This window comes from Callithrix jacchus, chromosome X, assembly GCF_049354715.1.
Source record: "Callithrix jacchus isolate 240 chromosome X, calJac240_pri, whole genome shotgun sequence".
NCBI lineage: Eukaryota > Metazoa > Chordata > Mammalia > Primates > Cebidae > Callithrix > Callithrix jacchus.
Genome location: NC_133524.1, coordinates 100252373 through 100278019, shown reverse-complemented (window position 1 = coordinate 100278019; position 25647 = coordinate 100252373). Strand labels below are relative to the sequence as shown.

General features: G+C 44.6%; 1 protein-coding gene and 1 long non-coding RNA gene across 3 annotated transcripts; one reads left to right on the top strand and one right to left on the bottom strand.

The window, feature by feature from the left end:
- The first annotated feature begins 6890 nt into the window (after window positions 1-6890).
- LOC144581205 (histone H2B type W-T-like) lies at window positions 6891-9500 on the top strand. 2 transcript variants are annotated; one of them, XR_013531765.1, is made up of 4 exons: window positions 6891-7498; window positions 7895-7953; window positions 8829-8876; window positions 9161-9500. XR_013531765.1 is itself a non-coding variant. In XM_078364109.1 (3 exons), the coding sequence occupies exons 1-2, from the start codon at window positions 7002-7004 to the stop codon at window positions 7929-7931; spliced, it is 534 nt and encodes a 177-aa protein (XP_078220235.1). In that variant the 5' UTR covers window positions 6891-7001; the 3' UTR covers window positions 7932-7953; window positions 9161-9500. The 2 variants fall into 2 exon arrangements, 1 of the variants encoding a protein (XP_078220235.1); XM_078364109.1 differs by lacking the exon at window positions 8829-8876.
- Window positions 7320-25588, bottom strand: LOC144581207 (uncharacterized). The gene is made up of 3 exons (XR_013531767.1): window positions 21840-25588; window positions 8972-9161; window positions 7320-7910 (listed from the first exon to the last, which is right to left on the bottom strand). It is a non-coding gene; the product is annotated as an uncharacterized LOC144581207 (long non-coding RNA).
- Window positions 25589-25647: the final 59 nt, after the last annotated feature.

The following is a 25647-nucleotide window of genomic DNA, read 5'->3' as shown; positions in this document are numbered from 1 at the left end:
TGGCCAAGAATTGGGCTGTATTGTGTTCTTAGAGTTTTTGAGGAAAGTAGAAATTGTAAGTGATGAACTTGCACATGCAGCTGACTTCTAGCGTTGGGGCTCGGAGCACAATACCTCAAAGTGAAGGCTTTAGAAGTAGTCTCTGATGCAAAAAATTTTCTCTGACGTTCGGTGTCTCCTGTCTTTCATTCCCATTCTGCCCAGGAGCTAATCACAGAGAACAGAATCCCTCTTCCCGAAAGTGGGTCCTAGAAACTAGAAGCCCTTTTTTCTAAAGGCTTCTAATCTTGGAAACTTCATTGTAATATTTTCCACCTTTTCGTGTAAAAACTGGCTATGAAGAAGTAATCTAACCTATCTTGTTTGAATGGAAGTCACAAGGACCCCATTGCAGAGAGGGTCGTGTCCTGTAACCAGGAGAAAGGACTGTCTGCTTGGAGAAGCCACGCAGAGTTTAGATGAACAGGCTTTGCACAGTTTTGGCCACTCAGTCTATTAGCGTTAGATCATAGACTTTTTGTCCCATTATTTATACACGGCTGTCCCTACGCCTTTGAGCCCAGGAATAAAAACAGATAACTTCCCATGTGTCTTCAGCTATTCACACTAAAGGCACCTGGGGATATTGGTTAAATAGGTTGGTGTGCCTTATGTCCTATGGATGTTCCTTTTGCGAGTTGATTTTTCAGCAAAACTTAAGAAGAGGGCGATGGGGACCCTTGGCCACTACAGCAGCACGTTGAGAAAAGTATTTAGGATTTAACATGGCTTCTCCTAGATCCATATAGTAAATGGGAGAGAAGAGAGAGAAATTAGCCAAGGAAGCACTGAAGAAAAGGAAGCCAGCATCTGATGATTCAGAAGGTACTGAACGTGTTCAGATACCTTGCTCTGGAAACAGGTCAAAGGGTGCTCCTGGAAAGCCATTAGCTAAAGAAGTGAGGCATGTGGCTCATGGATCCTATAAACCATCTCTGCAGAAGTTAGGAATTGAGATATGGGAGATATGGGTATTCAAGAAAGATATGCGGAAAACTTCTTGTCTGATGGCCTGAACTCATGTGAATTCCATGGGAAGGCAAAAAGTTTTTGAGAATTTTATAGCAGAAAAAATGTTGCCAGAATGAAATGAAGGGGACAAAGAGGAGCTGAAATGAAAGGAGGCTGTTAGAGTTCCTGGCTCGTACAGTAAAGAAAGGGACTGATTGAAGTACCCAGCTATAACCATTTCTTCATTTTCGAGAAGAGGACGAAGGGCTCCAAAGTTGGGTCAAAGGCTGGCATGGCCGTCACTTCTGCCAAGAACCAGGGGCACCGTACTAGGGGACTGGACGATCTCTCTCTTGGTCTCAGAAATGGAGGTCACCTCCTGAGTTCCAGGCACTTGTACCGCCTCCTCGGTTTCAGAGGGATGGACTGCAGTAGCCCAGGCTAGAGTGAGAGCCCCCACTCTGCTGCCCAGGGCTTAGGCTGTGAAGCTTTTAGCCCATTGGACCTCAAGGACAGAACATTAAGCCCAAGTAGAATCTTTTCCATCCTTAGAATCTAACGGAATTTGCTCCACTGGGTTTCAAACTTGCTAAGGATGCACGAACTCCAGTAGTTTTTCTGATTTCCTGCTTTTTGGTATGATAAGCCCTATCCGGTACCAGTCCCACAACTGTATTTCAGAAGCTGATAACTTGTCTAGCTTCACAGGTGCAGTGGTGGAGAGAACTCCTGCCTCAGCATGAGTCAGACCTGGAGACTCACCCATTCCAGATATAGAGTTTTAGGTGAACTTTTGGAGAATCGATCTTTGAGTGAGTTAAGATTTTGGGGATGTTGTGATGACGTTCTGTGACCTCATTTGGAGAGAGGCTCTACACAGGTCATCTGGTTAAAGTGAAGTTAGGAGGGTCGACCTTACCCAACAGGATTGTTCTTCTTACAAAAAGGTGACAATTGGCATCCAGAACTCTGAGATTAAAAATAGTGTTTAAGCCGCATATTCTCACTCATAGGTGGGTGATGAAAAATGAGAACACATGGACACAGAAAGGGGAGTACTAAACACTGGGGTCTATTGGGGGGAAAAGGGGAGGGCCAGTGGGAGGGGGAGGTGGGGAGGGATAGCCTGGGGAGAAATGCCAAATGTGGGTGAAGGGGAGAAGAAAAGCAAAGCACACTGCCATGTGTGTACCTACGCAACTGTCTTGCATGCTCTGCTCATGTAACCCAAAACCTATAATCCAATAAAAAATTAAAAAAAAAAAAAAAAAAAAAAAAAAAAATAGTGTTTAAGTCAGCCAGTCTATGGAATATTTTTGCAGTGTCCCTAGAATACAAATAGAATAAACCTCCATCAACAGCATTAAAAGCATACCACCAATGGAAGGACCAAAGAAGCACAACCACGTAACCACAGGTTTCCCCTTGAACTCCCGCTGAACACCACTGGATGACTAACTCTTACTGGTTCAGATCAGGAAAACTGGTCACATTTTGGGCTGTGGCTCCTGGGCTGGATGTGCCTCACTGGCTTACACGAATCCGTGTGAGGCTTGTGCTGCTCCATCAGACAACGTTCCACCATCCCCATGACGTATAGAGGCCAGTCACGAAGGTTTCCAAAAGCAAAAGATTCTAGCCTGAAGAAGAGCAGAATGAGATAAATCTAAACAAATGAGATTCCATTTCTAGGGAGCATAGAATAGGAATTGTTCTTTGAACTTGTTGATGCCGTTTTCTCTGTGCTGTGTTTCGGCCATTGCTTATGTTCTGAAATGAACTCCACGTACAGGGAATGCTGACACAGAGATTCATTGGACTATATTTGTCTTATTCATATTATTTTCCCCACATTGATGCTTCTTATTTGTTGTTTAAACAGTATAGCCGTTTCCCTTAATTTTTGCATTCAGTAAACCACAGAATGACATCACGATTGCACTGTAGGTTCCCCTTCTCCTCAATCACCCACTTAAATGCTATATCAAATGTTCAGCTTCTTCTTCCCATCTTCACATCAAAACACCGTTTTTCCTCTTTCTTCCTATAATTCACTGGTATCAGTCCCCTTGAAATCTCACTCTTCACTCCCCACAGTCCAGTTAGAGTTCATAGTTAACTCTGTTTCAAATGTGCCTCTTTGATTTCTGGATTTGCAAGTAGAACACACACAGTCCACGGTAAAATATCCGAAGGGGTTTGATTTCTCAGAAAGTCATGTCAAATTACCCAGTAGATATGCAAGGATGCATTCAGAAATTTATGTCTGCGTCCTATTTGACAGAAACATTGGCATTTTAAAGCCATACAATTAGCATAATGAGGATTAAGTCACTGAGTGAAACGTGGTGTTGTGGACCAGGTACACAGCTCTGTCATTGGAAAAGAACAGCGTTCTCCAAAGCGTGTTTGGTTTTTAAAGTGTTGTTCCAGACAGTACAGGAACGAGCCAAATGGAATTTCCAGGAAGCGTCTCACTATTTCAGGTCCTTGAGCTCTGAAATTACTCTTCCAATTCCTTCAGATTTATCCAATTCTATTCCTTTTTTGTCCATAACCTCCTGTTTCTTTAAAACACAAACTTTATGCATCATTGGATGATGGGAGTGTCTGAAGAGAATGTCAAGCCCCAGTCTCCACTCATTTCACCACAGAACCTGCAGCCCATGAGCCACAGCCATTGGCACAAGCGAGGAAGATGACTGGGACTGAAACCGTATGTGTGTTCCCTGGTGTTTCCCTATTACATGGAAGAGGGGCAGAGAATGATTTCTGCCTGCTCTGTGACTTTTTGCACAGTTGCTTTGCTTTCAAATGTAGTGATTTGGAGATATAAATCTGTACATTTATATGTCTCTTGCCCCTTGCAATAATTAAGAAAAAGATGATGAGGCAATAAGAGAACTGAGATGACCCCTCCTTTCTCCTCCTGTGATGTCACTGTTAATATTAACATGAATGCTAATAAGTTCTATTATAAAGATGCATGCACGCGTATGTTCACTGCTCCACTATTCACAGTAGCAAGGACAGGTAGTCAACCCAAATGCCCCTCAACGATAGGCTGGATAAATAAAATGTGGTGCACATACACCATGGAGTACTATGCCTCCATGAAAAAGAACAACATCATGTCGTTTGCAGGAACTCGGATGGAGCTGGAGGCCATTATCTTTAGCAAACAAATGAAGGATCACAAATATGGTTTGGTCCTGTGTCCCCCACTCAAACCTCACCTTGAACCGTAATTCCCATAATCCCCCAGTGGGACAATGTGGAGGTGACAGAATCGTGGGGGCGGTTCTCCCATGCTGTTCTTGTGATAGTGAGTGAGTTCTCACGAGATCTGATGATTTTAGAAAGGGCTTCCCCCTTCACTCTGCACTTTTTCTCCTTCCTGATGCCACGTGAAAAAGGACGGGTTTGCATTTCCTTCCACCATAATTGTGAGTTTTCTGAGGCCTCCCCGGTCCTGTGGAACTGTGAGTCAATTAAACCTCTTTTCTTTATAAATTACCCAGTCTCTGGTATTTCTTCACAGCAGCCTGAGAGCAGACTAACGCAACCAGAAAACGAAATAGCACATGTTCTCACTTATAAGTGGGAGCTAAATGATGCGAACACCTGGACTCACAGAGGGAAACGACACACTGCAGCCTATCGGAGAGGAGGGAGAGGATCAGGAACAATAACTAATGATTACTAGGCTTAATGCCTGGGTGATGAAATGATCGGTACAGCAGAGCCCCACGACACACATTTACCTCTCTAAGAAACCTGTCCATCCTGTACATGTACCGCTGAACTTAAAAGGGAAACACCCTGATGCAATAAAGATTATGACTGTATTATAAATTAAGAAAACAGGTAGGGTACAGTGTCTCAGGCCTGTAATCACAGCACTTTGGGAGATCGAGGCGGGTGGATCACTTCAAACCAAGAGTTCACGACCAGCGTGGCCAACATGATGAAACCCCGTCTCTAGTAAAAGTACAAAAGTTAGCCCTGTTTGGTGGTGCACACCTGTAGTCCCAGCTTCTGGGGAACCTGAGGCAAGAAAATCTTTTAAACCCAGGAGGTAGAAGTGGCAGTGAACTGAGATTGCACCAATGCGCTCCAGCCCGGGAGACAGAGTGAGACTCTGTCTCAAAAATAAACAAAAACAAGGAGAATGAAAGGAACAAAAGAAAGACTATATAGTTTTGCATCATGTGGATGATGGGAGCATCCTATGAGAGCAGCTCATGCCACAGTCACCACTGGCTCAGGCGATAAAGGCTTTGCTGCCCTTCAGACACCACCAGCCATGGCTGAAAGTGTACAGAGGTGACCCGGAAATGAACCAGTGAGAGCCTCCCTGGGATGTTTAGCCTTGCAGATTGTGAAGAAAAATGGTATGGCTCTTTCCCTGTTGATTATTTGCTTTTTTAAAAACAAAAAAATCATGGTGATTTACTGATATGAATCCAGAGATTGTTGCATACAAGTTTCTTCTGCCTTGTACCAAACTAAGAGAAGGATTGGCTTGCTAAGAGTTCTAGTAGATTTATAAAATTATCATTTGTAGAGGGGACTGTTCAGAAATCGTTTACTAGGCTTCTGTCATGGAGTTTACCACAGAGGATGTTAACTAATAGCAAACATGAGGCTTTCTGTCCTTCCTCATCGTGAACCGATTCATCAGGAGTACAACAAGTAGTCTGTTAAAGATATTACGGGAAATACACCTGCCAGCCTGACCTTTGAAATGAGAGTTCACTCATGACCTTTATTTCTTCGTTTTTTCTTAATAAGCTTTTGTTGTTTCTTCCTGCAACTGAATTTTACTTAAATTCATTTAAGGCATGTCTTTGCATATATTATCACAGGCTCTTGAAAGCTATCTTCTTTTTCTGAGACAGAGTCTTGCTGTATCGCCAGGCACTAGGCTGGAGTATAGTGGGATGATCTTGGCTGACTGCAACCTCTGCACCCCGGGTTCAAGCGATTCTCCTGCCTCAGCCTCCCACGTAGCTGGGACTACAGAGGTGCGCCACCAGGCCCAGCTAATTTTTCTTTTGTATTTTAGTAGAGGTGTGGTTTCCCTGTGTTGGCCAGGATGGTCACCATCTCTTGACCTCGTGATCTGCCCGCCTCGGCCTCCCAAAGTGCTGGGATTACAGGCATGAGCCATGAAAGCTATCTTTCTAAATTGAACATGGTTTTTATTTTTGGAATCGATTTCTCTTCCTCAGGGAGTTCCGAGGAGATTTAAGGTGATATTTTAAATTGAATATCTCTTAAACTTATTAGCCATTTCCAGCTTCTGAGTTGTGATTTGTGGTTGCTGTTTCGTTTTCCTTTTTTTTTTTTTTTTTTTTCCTGGTTTAAACCTGGTCAACGTTGAGTGTCGTTATATGTTTTACATAAAAGCACCTTTCCGTTTCTATTCTCGGCTTGGAGGCTGTGGTATGGCCATTCCTCGTTCTCCTGATTCACTGAAGACGGTGATCAGAACTGAAGACAGCAGCCAGACCGCCAGGTCCTTTTCTGCCCAGGAGCCCTTGGCGGCCGTATCGGGGAGTTCCTGCTAAAGCCGGGGTGGCTTAGCCAGGGATAACAGTAGATTCTGAGATGGGTGAGAACCGGTCCACACGTGGACACGGTCGTTCCTCTGGCATCCGCATAATGGCCTTGGGCTCAGGAGGTCTGTCTCTCTTCAAGGAGCATGAGCTGAAATTGCTGAGCTTTGGGAGTTTTCAGTGACACCCTTCAAAGTGCACAGGGTGTGTCATGTATCAGCTGAGGAGGGCTGATGCGCTTTTTCCCGGTGAGGCATCTGTGTAAGTGCCTCCGACGTAGGCCACAGGGGGCGCCTAGGCCGGCAGACGCCCGCTGTGATTGGTTGACAAGATGCCAAGCAACGGAACCATCCAGTCACCTTCGATGCAGGGAGGTTTGCTGACAGGGTCCCTGTGTGACTTCATCCACTTGATCCAATCAGATGTCAAGTTTGCCCGTGACGTGGAGCCATGCTGCGTACCCAAGCGTCCCCGCTTCACAATCGCCATTGTCTGTCCCCGTCGACAACCGCCATTGCCTCTTCTTGCGATCTAATGGCCGCTGCCTCCGCCATGGCTAGAAATTCCTCTGGGGAACAAATGATCACCCAGGAGCCCAAAGAGGCCAACTCCACAACGGCCCAGAAGAAGAGCAAGCAGAGGAAGCGAGGGCGCCGAGGGCCCCGCAGGTGCCACGCCAACTGCCGCGGGGACAGCTTCGCCACCTATTTCCGCCTGGTGCTGAAGCAGGTTCACCAGGGCCTCAGCCTTTCCCGGGAGGCCGTGAGTGTCATGGATTCTATTGTTCACGACATACTTGACCGCATCGGCTCCGAGGCTGGTCGCCTGGCCCACTCCGCCAAGCACGTGACCATCACCGCCTGGGAGATCCAGATCGCCGTGCGCCTGCTGCTGCCCGGGGACATGGGCAGGCTGGCCGAGTCCGAGGGCACGAAGGCTGTTCTCAGGTACACCAGGAGCAAGTGAGCTACCTCAGGAGCCCCTGAGCACCACGGAAAGACCAGTGGCTCCCCAAGTGGGGGGGACCCCAGCGGAGGTTGGGGTGGGTGGCGTTCTTTCGAAATCGTGTTGGGGGGGGTAGCATGTGGCATGTGGCGTCCTGCGATTTTTCAAGCATTTCTCCCTCGGTACTAGACACTATCAACTCCAATATATCTGTAGTGCCATTCGCTCTAAGGAAAAGTAGTGAGTTTTTCCTCGATCCTGCTTCATTTCCTCAGTTTCCTAAATGGTCGCTTTTATTAGTTTTCTTTCTAGGTTATCTTTATGGTGATGTTATCAATGTACTGATCTTTACCCTTTTCACTCTCGTTCTCCTGCGACTGGATGGCGGAATATTCCAGAACTTCAGTATATGCCCTACAGCAACAGAAAAAGTGAATACGCTGACAGAAGAACCAAGGTAACCCTCCTAAATGTTTTCAACATCTCTCCCAACACGAATCCAAGTAAATAAGCAAATGAGGCCCAGTTACACCGTACATATAGCTAAATAAAACTTTGAGGAATCCGCTCATTTTCCCACTGCCTCGACTCTGACATCACTATTGCAGTTCATTCTTTTTTTTTTTCCCTGACAGATAATCTTTTCATTTCTTTTTAAACAGAAACCTCCGTTAGTTCCAGGTTTGTGTCAGTGGGCTTAGGGAGAGTCCACGCAAACAGCTGATGCCCTAGTATCCAGTGGTGCAGGCAGTGAGCAACAGTCAGTGTCCCAATGTGTGGGGCGTGACTGAGGCTGTACCCACAACCGCTTTCCTGTGATATTCACTCTGGTGTTTCAAGGGACAGGGCTGTGATTCTTTACCTGACGTTTTAGTTTTCAGTGTTTGTAACCACGGTGATTTAAGGATATGAATCCAAAGCTAGGGGTATTCTATGTTCCTTGCCCCTGGCATCAAGTTATGCAGAGCTTGGTCAGCCTTTAGGAGGAGTAAGATGACACTTATTTCCTCCAGAGATTTGCTTATTCATGTTAATGTTAGTATAGGCTGCTTTTCATTGTGCTTTCTTCTGGGTCCCAGGTCTTTGTATATTTAGCATTTTCTTCTATAAGTGTATTGCAGAATTTCAGAGCAGCTGGTGGCTTTCTCTTTGCTTTTCATTTAAATAGATTTCCAGCAGTCCGAGCATGTGGACAAGAAAACCTACGCTGGGATTGCCACCCATAGGAATTTATTATTTTGTGCCTTGAAGCTCAGTCTGTGGTCATTTCTGTTAAATGATTCCCACAAAGTTTGAAACATCTCATAAACAACCCTTCTCGTTTATATGCAGAAACCTGTCAAGGATGGTACACTCAGCCAAACCATGAAAGAAAAGCTGGTAAATCACAAGAATCAAAATTTTCTTGGGCCCCTCAGAAGTGGGAAATAACCACCCCAGAGGGACCCAACACACAGCCACATAGATTATTCTACCTTTGAGGGGAGGACCGCTTGGTCAAGATGGAAATGAGCGCAGAGCAGGATAGAAGCCAGAGCTTCCCTGAGTAGTGCAGACGGGTACGGGTAGAAGGTCACCTCCAGAGCTCCACTTGGGATCCAAAGAGAAAGGATGTAGAAGCAAGAAGTCCTCTCACCGGGATTGGTTGTTTTCTGTTTTTCCAGACTGTTGGAAACATGTTATGAAAATAGTTGAAGAAAAATGCTCACCTCGCCAGGAGACCAAGAAACACCACCACGAAATCTGCTGCAATGAAATCCCTCTGCAGGAGGCCGACAAGTGTTCCTACCTGTCCACACAACAATCTGAAAACCAAAGATGCTTTGCAGATCCCTGTTGTTTTCCAGAGACAGAGCTGTGTACCTGATCCAAAACACCACACCCCACTCAGTCAATGAATTCTCATTATGCTCATCGTTTTGCTTTAAAGTGCCAACTTTTCTGTCAAGTAGGACATAGAAATAAATTTCGAAAGTTATCCTTGCATATCTACTGAGTAATTTGATATGTCTTTTTCAGAAACCAAATCCACTGGGATATTTCACCCTGGAGTGTGTGTTTTGTACCTGCAAATTCAGAAATCAAAGAGGAGCATTAGTAACACAGGGCCCACGATGAACTCTGGTCGGGCTGTGGAGAGTGGAGAGTGGGAGTTCAAGGGGACTGATGCCGACGAATTATAGGAAGAAAGAGCAAAAGGGTAGTTTGATGGGATGATGGGAAGAGGAGGTTCACGCCTTTGGTACAGCATTTCGGTGGGTGATTGAGAAGCAGGGGAACCTAGTGAGCAATCCTGATGCCTTGCTGTGGCTTACTGAAAACACAAAGTAAGGAAAATGTCTTTACTGCTTCAATAACCAATGAGAAATACCGATGTAGGAAAAATAGTAGGAATAAGAGCAATAGAGTCCAATCAGTCTTTCTGTCAGCATTCCCTGTACCATGGAGTTCATTTCAAAAGAGAAGCAACGACCCAAACACTGCACAGAAAAAACTACAAAAGTGTAAGGATCAATTCCTATTCTAGGCTCCCTAGAATTGGAATCTCACTTGTTTAGATTTCTCTGATTCTGCTCTTCTTCAGGCTAGAATCTTTTGTTTTTGAAAACCTTCATGACTGGCCTCTGCGCATCATGGGATGATGGAATGTTGTCTGATGGTGCAGCAGAAGCTCCACTCGGATCCCTTTCAGCCAGTGAGGCACCTGCAGCCCAGGAGCCACAGCCCAAGGTGTGATCAGGTGTCCTGGTCTGAACTAGTAAGAGTGAGTTGTCCAGGGATGTTCAGTTGGAGTTGAAGGGGAAACCTGTGGTTGGATGGTTGTGCGTCGTTGGTTCTTCGATTGGTTGTATGCTTTTAATGCCGTTGATGGAGATGTTCTATTAGTTTTCTAGGGCCGATGCAAAAACATTCCAGAGACTGGCTGACTTAAACGCTATTTATTTTCTTGTTTCTTAAAGTTATACTTGTAGTTCTGGGGTGCGTGTGCAGAATGTGCAGATTTCTTACATAGTTATACATGTGCCATGGTGGTGGCTGCATCCATCACCCCGTCCTCTACATTAGGTCTTTCTCCTAAGGCTCTCCCTTCCCTAGCCCCCCAGCCCCCCAGCCCCCGACAGGCACCGGTGTGTGATATTCCTCTCCCTGTGTCCGAGGAACACTATTTATTTTTTATCTCACAGTTCTGGATACCAATTGTCACATTTTTGTAAGGAGACGAATCCCATTGGTTAGGTCTACCCTCATAACTTCACTTTAGCCAGATGACCTGTGTAGAGACTCTCTTTAAATAAGGTCACATTCTAAAACACTGGGAGCCAGGACGTCTACATGTGAAGTTTGCGGGGACAAAACTCCATCCGTAATGGTGCTTCTTCTGCGTCCACTCCTCCACAGCACAAATTAACGTCCTCACATAGAAAACACATTCATTTCATCACAACCTCCCCGAAGGCTTAACTGAGTCCAAAACCAGTTATCCAACATCTCACCTGAAAATCTTCTCCATCAGGAATGGGTGAGTCTTCAGGTCTGACTCATGCTGAGGTAGGAATTCTCTCCGCCACTGCACCTGTGAAGCTAGACAAGTTCTCTGCTTCTGAAACACAGTTGTGGGACTGGCACCGGAGAGGGCTTATCACACCGAAAGCAGGAGCTCAGCAAAAGTCCTTGACCTCGTGGGCCCGAGGCAAGCTTGAAACATAGTGGGGCAAACTCCGTCAGATTCCGTGGAAAGAAAAGATTCTACTAGGGCTCAACGCTCTGTCCTTGAGGCCCAATGGGGTAACAGCTTCACACCCTAAGTCCTGGGCAGCCAAGTGAAGGCTCTCACCCCAGCCTGGGCTGCTGCCGCCCATCCCTCTGAAACCGAGGAGGTGGGACAAATGCCTGGAACTCAGGAGGTGACATCCGCTTCTGGGACCGAGAGGGATGGCCCAGCCCCCAGGTACTGTGCCCCTGGTTCTTGGGGGGAGGTGGCGGCCGTGCCAACCTTTGACCCAACTTTGGAGTCCTTCCTCGTCTTCTCGAATGTGAAGAAATGGCCACAGCTGGGTACCTCAGTCAGCCCCTTTCTTGCCTGTACAATCCAGGAACTCTAACAGCTTCTTTCCATTTCAGCCATCTTTGTCCCATCCAGTTCATTCTCACAACACTTTTTTTCTGGTATAAAATTCTCAAAAACTTTTTGGCTTCTCGGGGAATTCACATGAGTCCATGCCATCAGACAAGATCTTCCTTGAATACCCATATGTCAGTTCCTAACTTCTGCAGAGATGGTTTATTGGATCCATGAGTTACATGCCCCACTTCTCTAGCTAATGGGTTTCCAGGCGCACCCTTGGACCTGTTTCCAGAGTGAGCTATCTTCTTTCTTTGTACCTTCTGAATCATCAAACGCTGGCTTCCTTCTCCTCAGTGCTTCCTTGGCTAATTTACCTTTCTTCTTCTCCATTTACTATATGGATCTAGTAGAAACCATATTAAACCCTAAATGGTTTTCTCAATTTGCCACTGTAGTGGCTACGGGTCCCCCCGGACCTCTTAAGTTTCACTGAAAAATCAGCTTGCAAAAGGAACATCCATAGGACATAAGGCATACCAACTTATTTAACTTGTATCCCCGGGAGCCTGTAGTGTGAATAGCCAAAGACACATGGGAAATCATCTATTTTTATGCATGGGCTCCAAGAAGTATGGACAGCTGAGTATAAACATATTGGAACAAATGGCTGTAATCTAATGCTAACAGACTGAGTGCGGGAAACCCGGCCAGGCCCGTCCGTCTAGACTCTGCTTGGCTTCTCTGAGCACACAGTTCTTCCTCCTGGTTATGGGTCATGACCCTCTCTGCAATGGGGTTTCTTGCGATTTAGCCTATCGAAAAAGATGGGTTAGATTATTTCTTCATAGTCGGGTTGTACATGAAAAAGTGGAAATATATTACAATACCATTTCTAGGTTCTGTGACTATCTTTAGAGAAAGGGGCTTCCGATTCCTAGGACCCACCTTCGGGAAGAGGGATTCTGATCTCTATGATTAGCCCCTGGGGCAGATTGGGACTGAGAGACAGGAGACCATGGAACGTCAGAGAAAATGTTTTATATCTGAGACTACTTCTGAGGCCTTCATCTTGAGGTATTGCGCTCTGAGCCCCAACACTAGAAGTCAGCTGCATGTGCAATTTCATTACTTACGATTTCTACTTTCCTCGAAAACACTAAGAACACATTAAAGCCCGAATCTTTGCCACTGTAAAACCAGGATCCCCTTTCCTCGTGTGCTTCCCATAACATCTTCCTAGTCTCCGTCTGAAAACTCACCACAAACACCTTTGGCACTCACAGTTCTAGCAACATATAGGTGGTCATGATACATGTATTCTTTAAGTCAGATAGCCTTTCTCGACGGCAAAGAATTCTTTCTTAACCTTCGTTTGACTTGCATTTTGCGTTCATATTTCCCCCAGCTGTCTCCTAAAGACACTCTAGGCTTCTTGTGTCATGCGCGTCAGAACGCTTCCAGTCTCTATGCATTACCTAGTTCCAAGGCCTCTTCCAGTCCTTTGGGTGTTCCTTACGGCATCATCCCACTGCTTGGCAGCAGAATCTCTAGTAGTTTGCTAGGGCTATTCTGACAAATACCACAGGCCTGGTGGCTTAAACCGCAGAAATTTATTGTTCACAGTTCTGCAGGCTGGAAGTCCAAATCAAGCCGTCAGCTGGGTTGGTTACTTCTGAGGAGTAAGAGGGAGGGATCTATTCCAGGGATCTTTCCTTGGCTTGAGGACGACCCACTTCTCCCAATGTCACTTGACATTTCCTCCCTCGTACGCATGTCTCTGTGTCTGAAGTTCCTGTGGATAGCCACAATGCACGCTAGACGTTTTGGTTAGAGCCCACCGTAATGAATGTAATGTAACTTGAGTACCCCAGTAAAGAACCCGTCTTCAAGTAGGAGAGAGATGAGGGGTCGGGAGTCTAACAGATGTATTGGTTACAGAGGGATTTAGGGTGCATACCACTCCTTGTAAGAACCTCATGCCTGATCATCTGTCATGGTCTCCCATCACCCCCACACGGGACCGTCTAGTTGCAGGAAAGCAAGCTCAGGGCTCCCACTGATACTACATTACGGTGAGTTGTAAAATGATTTCATTACATATTACAATAGAATAAAAATAGAAATAAAGTGCACGATAAGTGTAATGCACTTGAGTCATCCCAAAACCATACCCCCAGTGCTGTTCCATGAAAATCTTGTCTTCCATGAAACAGGTCTGTGGTGCCACAAAGGTTGGGGACCGCTGGTCTAACTAGCGTGAGCCGGCAAACTGCAACCCCAGGAAGGAATCATTTGTTATCTTAGCCTATGTCTGGGAACAGGGGGCATCTTTGGGACTACTCCTTCTCTGAAGAGGGTAGTTGCTGTTGAACATCACTACGCTATTGAGAATTCTAATTGCCGATGGCCAAAAGATTGATTGATCCTTGAAATTAGCCTCCCACATTTTATTAAAACGATTTTAGAGTTTTCTTATTCTAAGCGTTCGATATAAAGGTTAAATGTATGAAAAGACACAGGATGGTGCCACGGCTAACCTTAAAACTTTGCTTGACAAAAGTGAAGAGCAAAAAATATGACGAAAACAAAGATAAACTCCTGTGTCTGCTCAAACTGCCCCTGTAGGAATAACAGCAAAGGTCACTCGACCTTGCGGCCTTAGACTTCACATTCTGTGCTTTCACCCCGACGTTATGGGTTGCGTTCCTGGTCAGGAAACCATCCCCTCCCGGTTGGATATTTGTGTGACTTTCGGGGAGTACCTATTTCTTATTGACCCATTTCGCTTCCTTGGATTTTTATTTCCTGTCTTCTTGCACCTGTGATGGAGGCGCATGAGGCCCTTTAGCCATTGTGTATACATAGCTGACAATGTAAGACCCTCGAAAATTGCATGGGACAAACATGTGAGTTGTATCTCGTTAATGGCTAGCAAACCTTTCCTTTCTCTTTGAGCTGTGTCTGGGGTTTGGAGCATTTCTGGACCTTGCGAAACGTACTTTTCAACTTTTTGCGGACACCTCGTGACACCTTGGTTGAGTCATATTCTTGGTTAAACTTGACTGAAAAGGTACCTCTACTTTACAGAAAACAAGACAAAGAAGAAAAGGACAAAACCAGGAAATATCAGCTGTTTGTCTTGGTGAAAATCTCATACGAAGAAATTTCCAAGGATTTTTCAAGAGCTCGATAGTCAAAAGTCAACTCAGTTTATACGAATACTTAGGATACAGACACAGACGCGCGCATGCGCGCGCGCGCACACACACACACACACACACACACACACATACATTTATATATTGATACTTAGAGAGAAAGAAAGAGAGAGACATTTAATGGCTCTGGTCTCTGTAAACAGTCCTCAGACCACTGAATTCCTCTCTTCTTGAACCTCTGGTAAGCATATGTGCTCCCTTAGTCTATCTCTCCATTTACTTCTCTCTGTCCTTCCTTTCCGTGGCAATCCCCAATGCCACGTGAGAGAACCTAAAACCATTTTTTCTTTTGCAACAGCCTGAGATCCCTTAAGGAAAATAGAAAAAGAAATTTTAGAGTGTGCTCTGTCTCTGCACAGGTGACTGCTAGATATAAACCATAACTTTTAAAAATTAACTGGAAAGTCACAACTCTTTTGAACCTCAGCAATATACATACAGAAAAACAAACACACACCCATTGGGCCAAGAAGACAACTCGATGGAAATTATATTGCATTAACATTCACATTCATATTAACATCGACATCCCAGGAGGAGAAAGGAGGGGTCATCTCAGTTCTCTTATTGTCTCATCATCTTTTTCTTAATTATTGCAAGGGGCAAGAGACATGCCTCACTACCAGCTAAAGATTTATATCTCCAGATCACCACATTTGAAAGCAAGTGTGCAAAAAATCACAGAGCAGGCAAAAATCATTCTCTGCCCCTCTTCCATGTAATAGGGCAACACCAAGGAACGCGCACACTGTTTCGGTCCCAGTCATCTTCCACGCTTGTGCCAATGGCTGTGGCTCATGGGCTGCAGGTTCCTCTCTGGTGAAATGAGTTGAAACTGGGGCTTGGCATTTTCCTTGGACGCTCCCATCATCCAATGATGCGTAATTGCCACTGATAAATGTTCGTGTTTTAAAACACAGGAGGTTATGCACAAGAAAGGAATACAATTGGATAAATCTGAAGGAACCGGAACAGTAATTACAGAGCTCAAGGACCTGGGTAACGAGATACCTCCTGAAAATTCTACTTGGCCATTTCCTATACCGACTCTGGGTCCATGTTTGTGTATTGAAAAGAATTCTGTGTATGAGATGTGTTCGAAAAACAGGATTGGGTAGGTAAGATGCTTAGATCAAGAATTTCATTTTATCAGTTGCCAACTCAAACATAATGGACGTGTGGACTATTCCACCAAATCATCTGGTGAAAATATTAAGGGACATTGCTGCAAAAATACCGTTGATCTGATTAATCCTTATAAAGGGAGACCTGGGACTCGAACCGATAGAAGTGACCATGTAGCAAAGTGATTACCTGCAAAATTATTAAATGTGATCATTTATTTCCCTTGGAGCAAACGGCACCCCAGATACAGATTGAATCTGAGTTGACAGTGTTTAGTTCTCGGGGAAAGAATACTTGAAAAACCGGTGGGACACCACAGGTCACGTGTCCCTTAAGTCGAAGGGGATGCATGTTATAAATGAGTATAAATTGCACACGTGATGCATCATTATAATATTCAGTCCTTGCTTCTTGTTTTAATTCTTCAATGCCTTCGTGGTCTTCATGGCATCCATTTTATAAGTCACTGTGTTTCATTCGCCCCTATTTCCCACTGTATCGTATTAATATTCCTGCTTGGCACCTCCCATCGTGCTCTTTTGATCACATTACAACTCGTTGAATGATATTCTTTGGAAATGTCCTTAACAAGGTTTCTGTTGGTGTCGACACTAAGAGTTTTCCATTTCTCTGCCATGTATCCTTGTTTCCGGGTTAGATTCTGCAGGAAGCTGACACCGTGATGGAGTTTAGTGTGCAGGACACTTATCCAGGATCAACAGCTGAGGAAGGGACAAGAAGGAGCCAGGAGTGGGCAGAGGAAGAAGTTCGTGCTTACTTCAGGCCAAACCAAAGCCTCTTATGATACCCAGAGATGCTCTGAAGGTAAAATGGCCCTTCAGCGTTGTTCAGTATTGGGAATAGCTAGATATTTATATCCCTTCCTGGATTTGTCCTTGCATGTGGTCCGCCTCGGGAAGGGGATGACCTAGAGCAGGGCAGTTCCTGCGGTTCAGCTAGTGCCCTCAGGGACAAGTGGCTGTTACCTGGCACCTGCCTGCACTCCCAGCATCACAAACATCAAATCCATCCTCGACAGGAATTCTGGGTGGTTCACCTGCATGTCTATCACAGCTTGCTTATACTTTCGTGATACTATTTAGCTAGGAATTCCACTCTATGTTGACAGTATTTGCTCTCAGACTTTGCTTTTGGCTTCCATTCATTGATATGCAGAGGTCTGCTTACAAACCCTTTCTTTTCCCCCGGTAGGCAATGAATTTTTTTCCTCAGCTATTATGATGTCAAGGTTTTCACTTTTCTGTGGCTTTAGTATGATGTGCACAAGTGTGTTTCCTGAATCGGCAATTCATGTCTTTCCTCTATTGTGGAAAATCACCAGCCATTTCTTCTCTTTAAATGTGATTTTCCCCAAATTCACTCTTATTTCCATTTCTGTAATACCCGTAGGATGTTCATCACGCCTTCTTTGTCCACACCTTAAGCCCCCTTGTGCCGAGAACCGGCTCAGTTGGGACACCCCACACCCAGGTGGGCTGAAGGTATTTGAGAGGCAGAAACCCAGATGGCACAACTAAGTGGCTCTATACTGGGGAACAAACAGCCTGAGAGCCTGCGTGGCTGAGAGCTCTCCAGACTGAAGGCCCCGAGCAGAGACTCATCCACGCATTTAGTTGCCCTTTGGCAGGTGATTCGCATTAACACACAGGTGTTCTACATATACACATAACTCAGGAATATACCAGGTAGGCAGCTGTTACCCGCCTACCACTAATTACAAAATGATAGTAACTTCCACAAGGGAGCCATGGAGGCAGCATACACTTAATGTTTCTCAACACCCTTGCCTCTCTCTAATCGTTTGTTTCCTCGTTCTCTATATGCCGTACTGTGTGTCATTACTCTTACCTGTCTTGTCATTCACAAAATCTCTATTCCGCTATCTCTAATCTGCCCTTTAAAATGTTTTTTATCTCTTCTTCCAGGGATGGCTATGTTTATTTCTTTTACATGACTTTATTTTATTTTTATTTTACTTTAGGATCTGGGATACATGTGCTGAACATGCTGGTTTGCTTCATAGGTACACATGTGCCACAGTGGCTTGCTGCACCTATCAAACCGTCATCTAGGTTTTAAGCCCCACACGCACTGTTTGTCCTAATGATCTCCCTCCCTTTGCCCCTCGCCCCCCGACAGGCCCTGCTGTGTGATGTTCCCCTCACTGTGTCCATGTGTTCTCATTGTGCAACTCTCACTTATGAGTGATAACATGCAGGCTTTGGGTTTCTGTTCCTGTGTTTGTGGAGAACGATGGCTTCCAGGTTCATACGTGTCCCTGCTGAGGCCACACGAACTCATTCTTTCTCATGACTGCGTAGTATTCCATGGTGTATATGCGCTACATTTTCTGTATCCAGTCTATCACTGATGGGCATTTGGGTTAGTTCCAAGTCTTTGCTATTGTAAATAGTGCTGCAATAAACATACGTGGGCATGTGTCTTTATAATAGAATAATTTATAATCCTTTGGGCATATACCCAGTAACGGGATGGCCGGGTCAAATGGTATTTCTGGTTCTAGATCCTTGAGGAATGGCCACACCCCCTTTTACCTTTGTTGAACTAATTTACACTCCCACCAACAGTGTACAAGCATTCCTATTTCTCCATAGCCTCACCAGCATATGTTGCTTCCCGACTTTTTACTGATCGCCATTCTAACTGGCGTGAGATGGTATCTCATTGTGGTTGCGATTTGCAATTCTCTAATGACCAGTGATAGTGAGCTTTTTTTTTCGTATGTTTATTGGCCACATAAATGTCTTCCTTTGAGAAGTGTCTGCTCATTTTCGTTGCCCACTTTTTGATGGGGTTGTTTGATTTTTTTTCTTGTAAGTTTGTTTCAGTTCCTTGCAGATTCTGGATATCAGAGCTTTGTCAGAAGGATGGATTGCAAAAATTTTCTTTCATTCTGCATGTTGCCTGTTCACTCCGCTGCCATTTTCTTTCTTCTGAGCGGAAGCTTAAATGTGTAGAAGTATGTTCGATTCTTGCCTTGGCAACATTCTACCGGTTCGATCTTGGGCAAGTGACAGTCTTATGTGGTTCAGTTCCTTCGTCCATAAAAATGGAGATAATGACACTACTTCACAGAGATCTTGTGAAAGGTAATTGAAGTGTTCCCTGTAAAGCACTCAGAACAATGCCTGGCACAGTCACCATTCAGACAGTGGTGACTCTTTTTATTGCTATAGATACCAATGCCTGGTTTAATTGACACCAACCAGTATGAGTGTTGGCTATGTGGGTGGTAATGAAAGAGAGTGAAATACACTGGCAAGGTCAGAAGTGGGGTAAGTTCGCTCAGTCTTCTGCTTAACATGTGGACTCTACCAATGTTCAAGGGATTGTGATTTTCAGTAATATAATTGTAATTAGTCCTTGACTTTGCCATTGAACCAAATATGTTGTTGTCCCCAGTCATATCAAATGGTGAAGAAATATCTCTAAAGAGCCAGGGAAAAATACTGACATAACTGCATAGTCACTAATTAAAGGCCAAGGTATTGATTAATGGAATCAGAAAAAGGTCTGATATATACCTGGGTATTTCACATGCGGAAACAACACTCAGGTCTCTGCAGCAATGTTTTCGTGCAGAAAGCTTGTATTAAAGACTTCCAGAGATATAAAACCAATAGATTATTTATCCATCTATCTATAGAGAGAGATTTATTTTAGGAAACTGATTCGTGTGATTATGGAGGCTGGCAGGTCCCAAATCTGCAGGATGGGCTGGCAGCCTGGAGTCTCAGGTACCAGCTGACGTTACACTTTAAGTCTAAAGTCCATGAGGCAGAAGACCCATGGGAGAGCCAATGCTGCAGTCCCAGTGTGAAGGCTGTCTGCTGCAGAATTTACTCTTGCTTGGGAGAAGCCAGTCTTTTTGTTCTGTTCAGGCTATTACGGAGGGAAGTCTGTTTTGCTCAGTTCCATTGATTTAATGTTAATGTTACCCAAAAACACCTTCACAGAAACGTTCAGAATAAAATGTGACCACATATCTAGGTAGTGTAACCCAACCAAGTCAGGTTACCTAAATCTCTATCCTTGCTTATTTGGGAAAGAAAGTATCTCCCCCTGATTGGAAAGACAAGACAAGACATAAAATTGGCCATCACAGAGCTAAATGTGGATCATCAGGTAATGACTGTAAATCCCTAAGCTGAAAATTTTCCCCACTCCCTGCTTCCCACCCTTTCTGTCACCAATTTGCAACAGGATAAACATATGCTCCCCAGCTTCCAGTGGACTTATGTCCAGTTAAGCCTATCATAAAGTCAAATAATTTTAAGTCGCACCATCCTGAGTCGGAGTCCGTCTGTATTGGACACAATTGTGCAACACGGAATGGCTTTGCATATGCTTCAGACAGCTACTGCAACATAGAATTGAGCACAGGAATCGTCGAATTTGCTAACTGCTGCTTGAAAAAGCTCCCGTGTTTGCATGAGAAAATCATGTTCCTTGTATACCTTTGCGGGAAGGCTAACGTGAAGCTTTTGCTTTTGCATCACTGAATTCATCACATTGCCTTCGAGGAAAGATTAAGCTATGAAAAGCCTTGCTGTGAAGGGGAGGATACCCTCAGACTGTCTACCCCTAGGTATCCATGCCTTGAAGGTGCCACCACTACAACATGAGAGAGGATGGCAGAGGACAATGTTCAAGTACTTGGGTTCTGGACTCAGACTGGTGTGGATTTGAATCCTTGCTTTCCCATTTATCAGCTGTGTTATCACGGGGCATGTTACTCAGTTACTCTGTGTGTTCTCCGCACAAAATTGAGGCTGAAATGTCTACACCATAAAGGGTTATTGGGAGGAGTCAATGTGATACACAGACCAGGAGATCCAGAAGGGCTGGGTGGACTAGCCACACAAATTCAGCAATGGTCTCATAGGTTGTCAGGGGCCAGTGTCTTATCTCATTCAGGTTCATTCATTTATATGCTCATTCAACAAAGATATGAGCGCTACTACACTCACAATTTCCAGCATGATCTAGTTACCCTGGGAAGTGCAGAGTCGTACATTTGGACACGTTTTAGAGTGAAAGCAATGCTATTTGGAATTACTCCGGGACAACAGGTGAAATCAGGACATACGGTCACTATGCTGGGGAAAATGTCTAGGATTAGGAAAAAGAGTAGTCAACATTTAAAGCTTTGTCTGTGCCCTCACTGACTTCCACACTCATTCTCTTTTATTCCAGACTGACAGTCTATGATGAAAGAGGAAGTGCATTCCATTGGGTCAAGAATCAGGACCAATCACATTTTTGAGAAAGCATTGTACTGAAATAAATGTTTTTCTTGTCTCAACTTGCCATAGTTTGTTAATTTTGTCAGACGCATGTGCTTGAAAGTGAAAAAGCCCCACAACAATCACATTGACAGAGAGAGAGAAAGAGAGAAAGGGGGGGGATCATTCCAGTTTTCTTAATTGGCCACTATCATTTTCTCTAACTTGTGAACAAACGTGAATCTAAAAGAGCCAGTCTTTCAAGAAGGATCCCAGTGGCTGAGCCTAAATTTAAAATACAGCCAAGCTGCCATGTGCTGACTGGAGCTCACAGATGTGCTATGAGTTTCCAAAAACCCACAGCACTATCTAACTTTGGAACTTTCAGAGCTCACGTGAACCAACCGACCAACCAACCAACCAGAGCTCATCTGCCCCTGCCAATCAGGGCTCAGTTGTACTGACCAAACAGAGCTCAACTGAGTCAACCAATCAGACCTAAGTCTGAATCCTGTATTTGCATCAATGGACTGTACTGGGAACTTGAATGGGAAGTTTCTCTATGAAAGCCATATCGTCTTTCTGTTCTCTGGAATTGCACCTCTGCTTCCCACTGAAGCCTCTACCTCCCTGGTTTTTCAAACTCTTCACAGGAATAGTGTCTTACCTCCAGATTCCTTTTCAGAGAACCTTTCTTCACAGTATGATGAAAGAGGCAGGACACGTCCTTAGAGCTTTGGATTCACAATCCTGAAATCACCACAATTACAATAAGGCAAAAAGTCAAACAAAGAAATATAAAGTAGACAAAAAGCACAAACTAATTTTCTCCTCAATTTGCGAGCCTGAACAGCTAGGAGGGCACTTAATGGATCAGGTCAGGTCACCTGCTCCCATCTTGAGCCAATGGCTGAGGCCCAGGGCTGAAGATACATTCCTTGAGCCAGCAGAGAGTGGGGTTTGGGTGCTCTCATTTGATGCTTTCACCCTAAGTGATGCATACTCACAGGACATTAAGTTCTGCATTCAAAAAGATTGTAGAATGGGAAATATTAGAATTAGACAAATGTGAATGCGTTAGAGTACTTACTTCAGTTTCTAGGAAGCTTGAAAAAGGTGTGTTCAATGAATTTCTGATTTAGCAATTTCTGCGCTATGGGTTTCTGCTATGTATTTAAATGAATTCTATAACAGATGCAATGATGAGAAAAGATTGTATGAGGTCTCCTTGTTCCATTAGTAAAGTTTGTCTCGGTTTGATGTTTTTAAATTGTTATTTATAGCAGTAAACATTTGTCCTTATTTGTGTGTGTGTGTAACTTGATATAAGGCACACACACACACACAAATAATTGTACCTTAATAATATTTAAGGTACAATTTTTGTAACCACATTTATAAATGAGCTTCTCAGATTCTTCTTTTTTAGTATTCATCCTGAGATTGGAATCAACATCATGTTATGTTTTTTTGAAATAAATTTTGTCTGCCGGGCACTTTAGCTCATATGCCCGTAATCCCCAGCACCTTGGGAGGCCTAGGCAGGAGGATCGTGTGATTCTAGAGTTAGGAACCATCCTGGAGAAACAAAATGAAACCCGGTCTTTCCAAAAATAAAAAATTAAAAAGTTAGCCGGATGTGGTGGCACGTGCCTCTAGTCCAGGCTACTCGGCAGGCTGAGGTGGGAGCATCACTTGAACCCGGGAGACACAGATTGCAAGTGAGCTGAGATCGTGCCACTGCACTCCAGCCTGGGTGACAGAGCAAGATTCTGTTAAAAAAAAATTTTTTTTCTCTGTAAACCGGGAACAATCTTATTAGGTATAAGTGACCTGATCTTAAAAGTCTGAGAGGAAGCAGCATTGGAATTTCGGGTGGTACCTTCCTGGTGATCTCCATGTCTTCAATTCTTCTTAATCATTAAATCCTCGTTTGGTTCACTTTCGGGGATTTATGTTTCACATTCATATATTTAAGGTATGTTTCTGAATGTATTGTCATATATTCTTGAAGGGTATTTGTTTAACTTATTTCCGATTTCATAGATTGAATTTTTCTCCATAAGAAGGTTTCTTAGAGAACTGGGCTAGTGTTCTTTTTCACCCAACATCGCTTATTCACCAACAGTAACATTCAGAGTCTTTTGGGGATCAAAATACTGTTCAGAAAAGAGATTTAAATTTCGTACACATTTAAGGATTGGAAATGCTTTTACAAGCATCTCCATTGTTGTTTGTGTTGTCTGCTTGGAGACTGTGGTTTGGCCATTGTTCGTTATGCACATTCACTGAAGGTGTTGATCGCAACTGAAGAGAGGAACCAGACCGTCAGGCCCTTTTATGCCCATGAGCCCTCGGCAGCCATGTTAGGGAGTTCCTGCTCAAACCAGGCTGGCTTAGCCCAGGATAGCAGTACATTCTGAGATGCACCCGTCTCAGAACGGTCCACACGTGGCCACAGTCATTCCTTTCACATAATGGACTTGGGCTCAGGAGGTCAAGGTCTTTTCAAGGAGGGTGAGCTGAACTAACCTTTGGGAGTTTTCAGTGACCCCTTTGGAAATGCTCACAGCGCAGCATGGATCAGCTGAGGAGGGCTGATGGGCCCTTTTGGCCATCTATCTGTGTAACTTTGAGGTAGGCCACATTGGCCACTTAGGCCAGCAGATACCCACTGTGATTGGTTGACATGATGCCAAGCAAAGGGATCATCCAATCGCCTTCAAGGCAGTGAGGTTTGCTGACAGGCTCCCTGTGTAAGACTTCATTGAACCAGATATCGAGTTGGCCTGTGACATAGAACCACGCGGCCACTCCAAAGTGCCCCACCCCCAACCTTCCCAGGTGCCCAACTGTCATCGTCTGTTCTTGCCATCTAGCGCTGCTGCCTCTGCCATGGCTGAGCCTTCCTCTATGGTAACCTCTGAGGAAGACCAGAGCACCCAGGAACCCACAGAGGCCAGCTCCTCGACGGCCCAGAAGCAGGAGAAGCGAGGGCGCCAAGGGTCCCGCAGGTGCCACGCCAACCAAGGCAGGGAGCTTCCAGGACAGCTTCGTTTTAAAACAAGAAAATCATGGTGACTTACTGATATGAATCCCGAGATTGTTGTGTCCAAGTTTCTTCGGCCTTGTCCCAAACCAAGAGAAGGATTGGCTTGCTAAGAGTTCAAGTAGATATATAAAATTATCATTTGTAGAGGGGACTGTTCAGAAATCGTTTACTAGGCTTCTGTCATGAAGTTTACCACATAGGATGCTATCTAATAGCAAACATGAGGCTTTCTGTCCTTAATCGTGAACCGATTCATCAGGAGTAGAACAAGTAGTCTGTTAAAGATATTGCTGGAAATACACCTGCCAGCCTGACCTTTGAAATGATAGTTCACTCATGACCTTTATTTCTTCAGTTTCTCTTAATAAGCTTTTGTTGTTTAATCCTGCAACTGAATTTTACTTAAATTCTTTTAAGGCATGTCTTTGCATATATTATCAAAGGCTCTTGAAAGCTATCTTCTTTTTCTGAGACAGAGTCTCCCTCTGTCGCCAGGCATCCGGCTGTAGTGAAGTGGCGCGATCTTGGCTGACTGCAACCTCTGCACTCCGGGTTCAAGCGATTCTCCTGCCTCAGCCTCCCGCGTAGCTGGGACTACAGAGGTGTGCCACCAGGCCCAGCTAATTTTTCTTTTGTATTTTAGTAGTGGTGGGGTTTCCCTATGTTGGCCAGGATGCTCTCCATCTCTTGACCTCATGATCTGCCCACCTCTGCCTCCCAAAGTGCTGGGATTACAGGCGTGAGCCATGAAAGCTATCTTCCTAAATCGAACATAGTTTTTATTTTTGGAATCCATTTCTCTTCTTCAGGGAGTTCCGAAAAGATTTAAGGTGAAATTTTAAATCGAATATCTCTTAAACTTATTAGCCATTTCCAGCTTCTGAGTTGTGATTTGTGGTTGCTGTTTCGTTTTCCTTTTTTTCTTTTTTCTTTTCTTTTTTTTTTTTTTTTGGTTTAAACCTGGTCAATGTTGAGTGTCGTTATATGTTTTAAATAAAAGCACCTTTCCGTTTCTATTCTCGGCTTGGAGGCTGTGGTATGGCCATTCCTCGTTCTCCTGATTCACTGAAGATGGTGATCAGAACTGAAGACAGCAGCCAGACCGCCAGGTCCTCTTCTGCCCAGGAGCCCTTGGCGGCCGTATCGGGGAGTTCCTGCTAAAGCCGGGGTGGCTTAGCCAGGGATAACAGTAGATTCTGAGATGGGTGAGAACCGGTCCACACGTGGACACGGTCGTTCCTCTGGTATCCGCATAATGGCCTTGGGCTCAGGAGGTCTGTCTCTCTTCAAGGAGCATGACCTGAAATTGCTGAACTTTGGGAGTTTTCAGTGACACCCTTCAAAGTGCGCAGGGAGTGTCGTGTATCAGCTGAGGAGGGCTGACGCGCTTTTGCCCTGTGAGGCATCTGTGTAAAGCCACAGG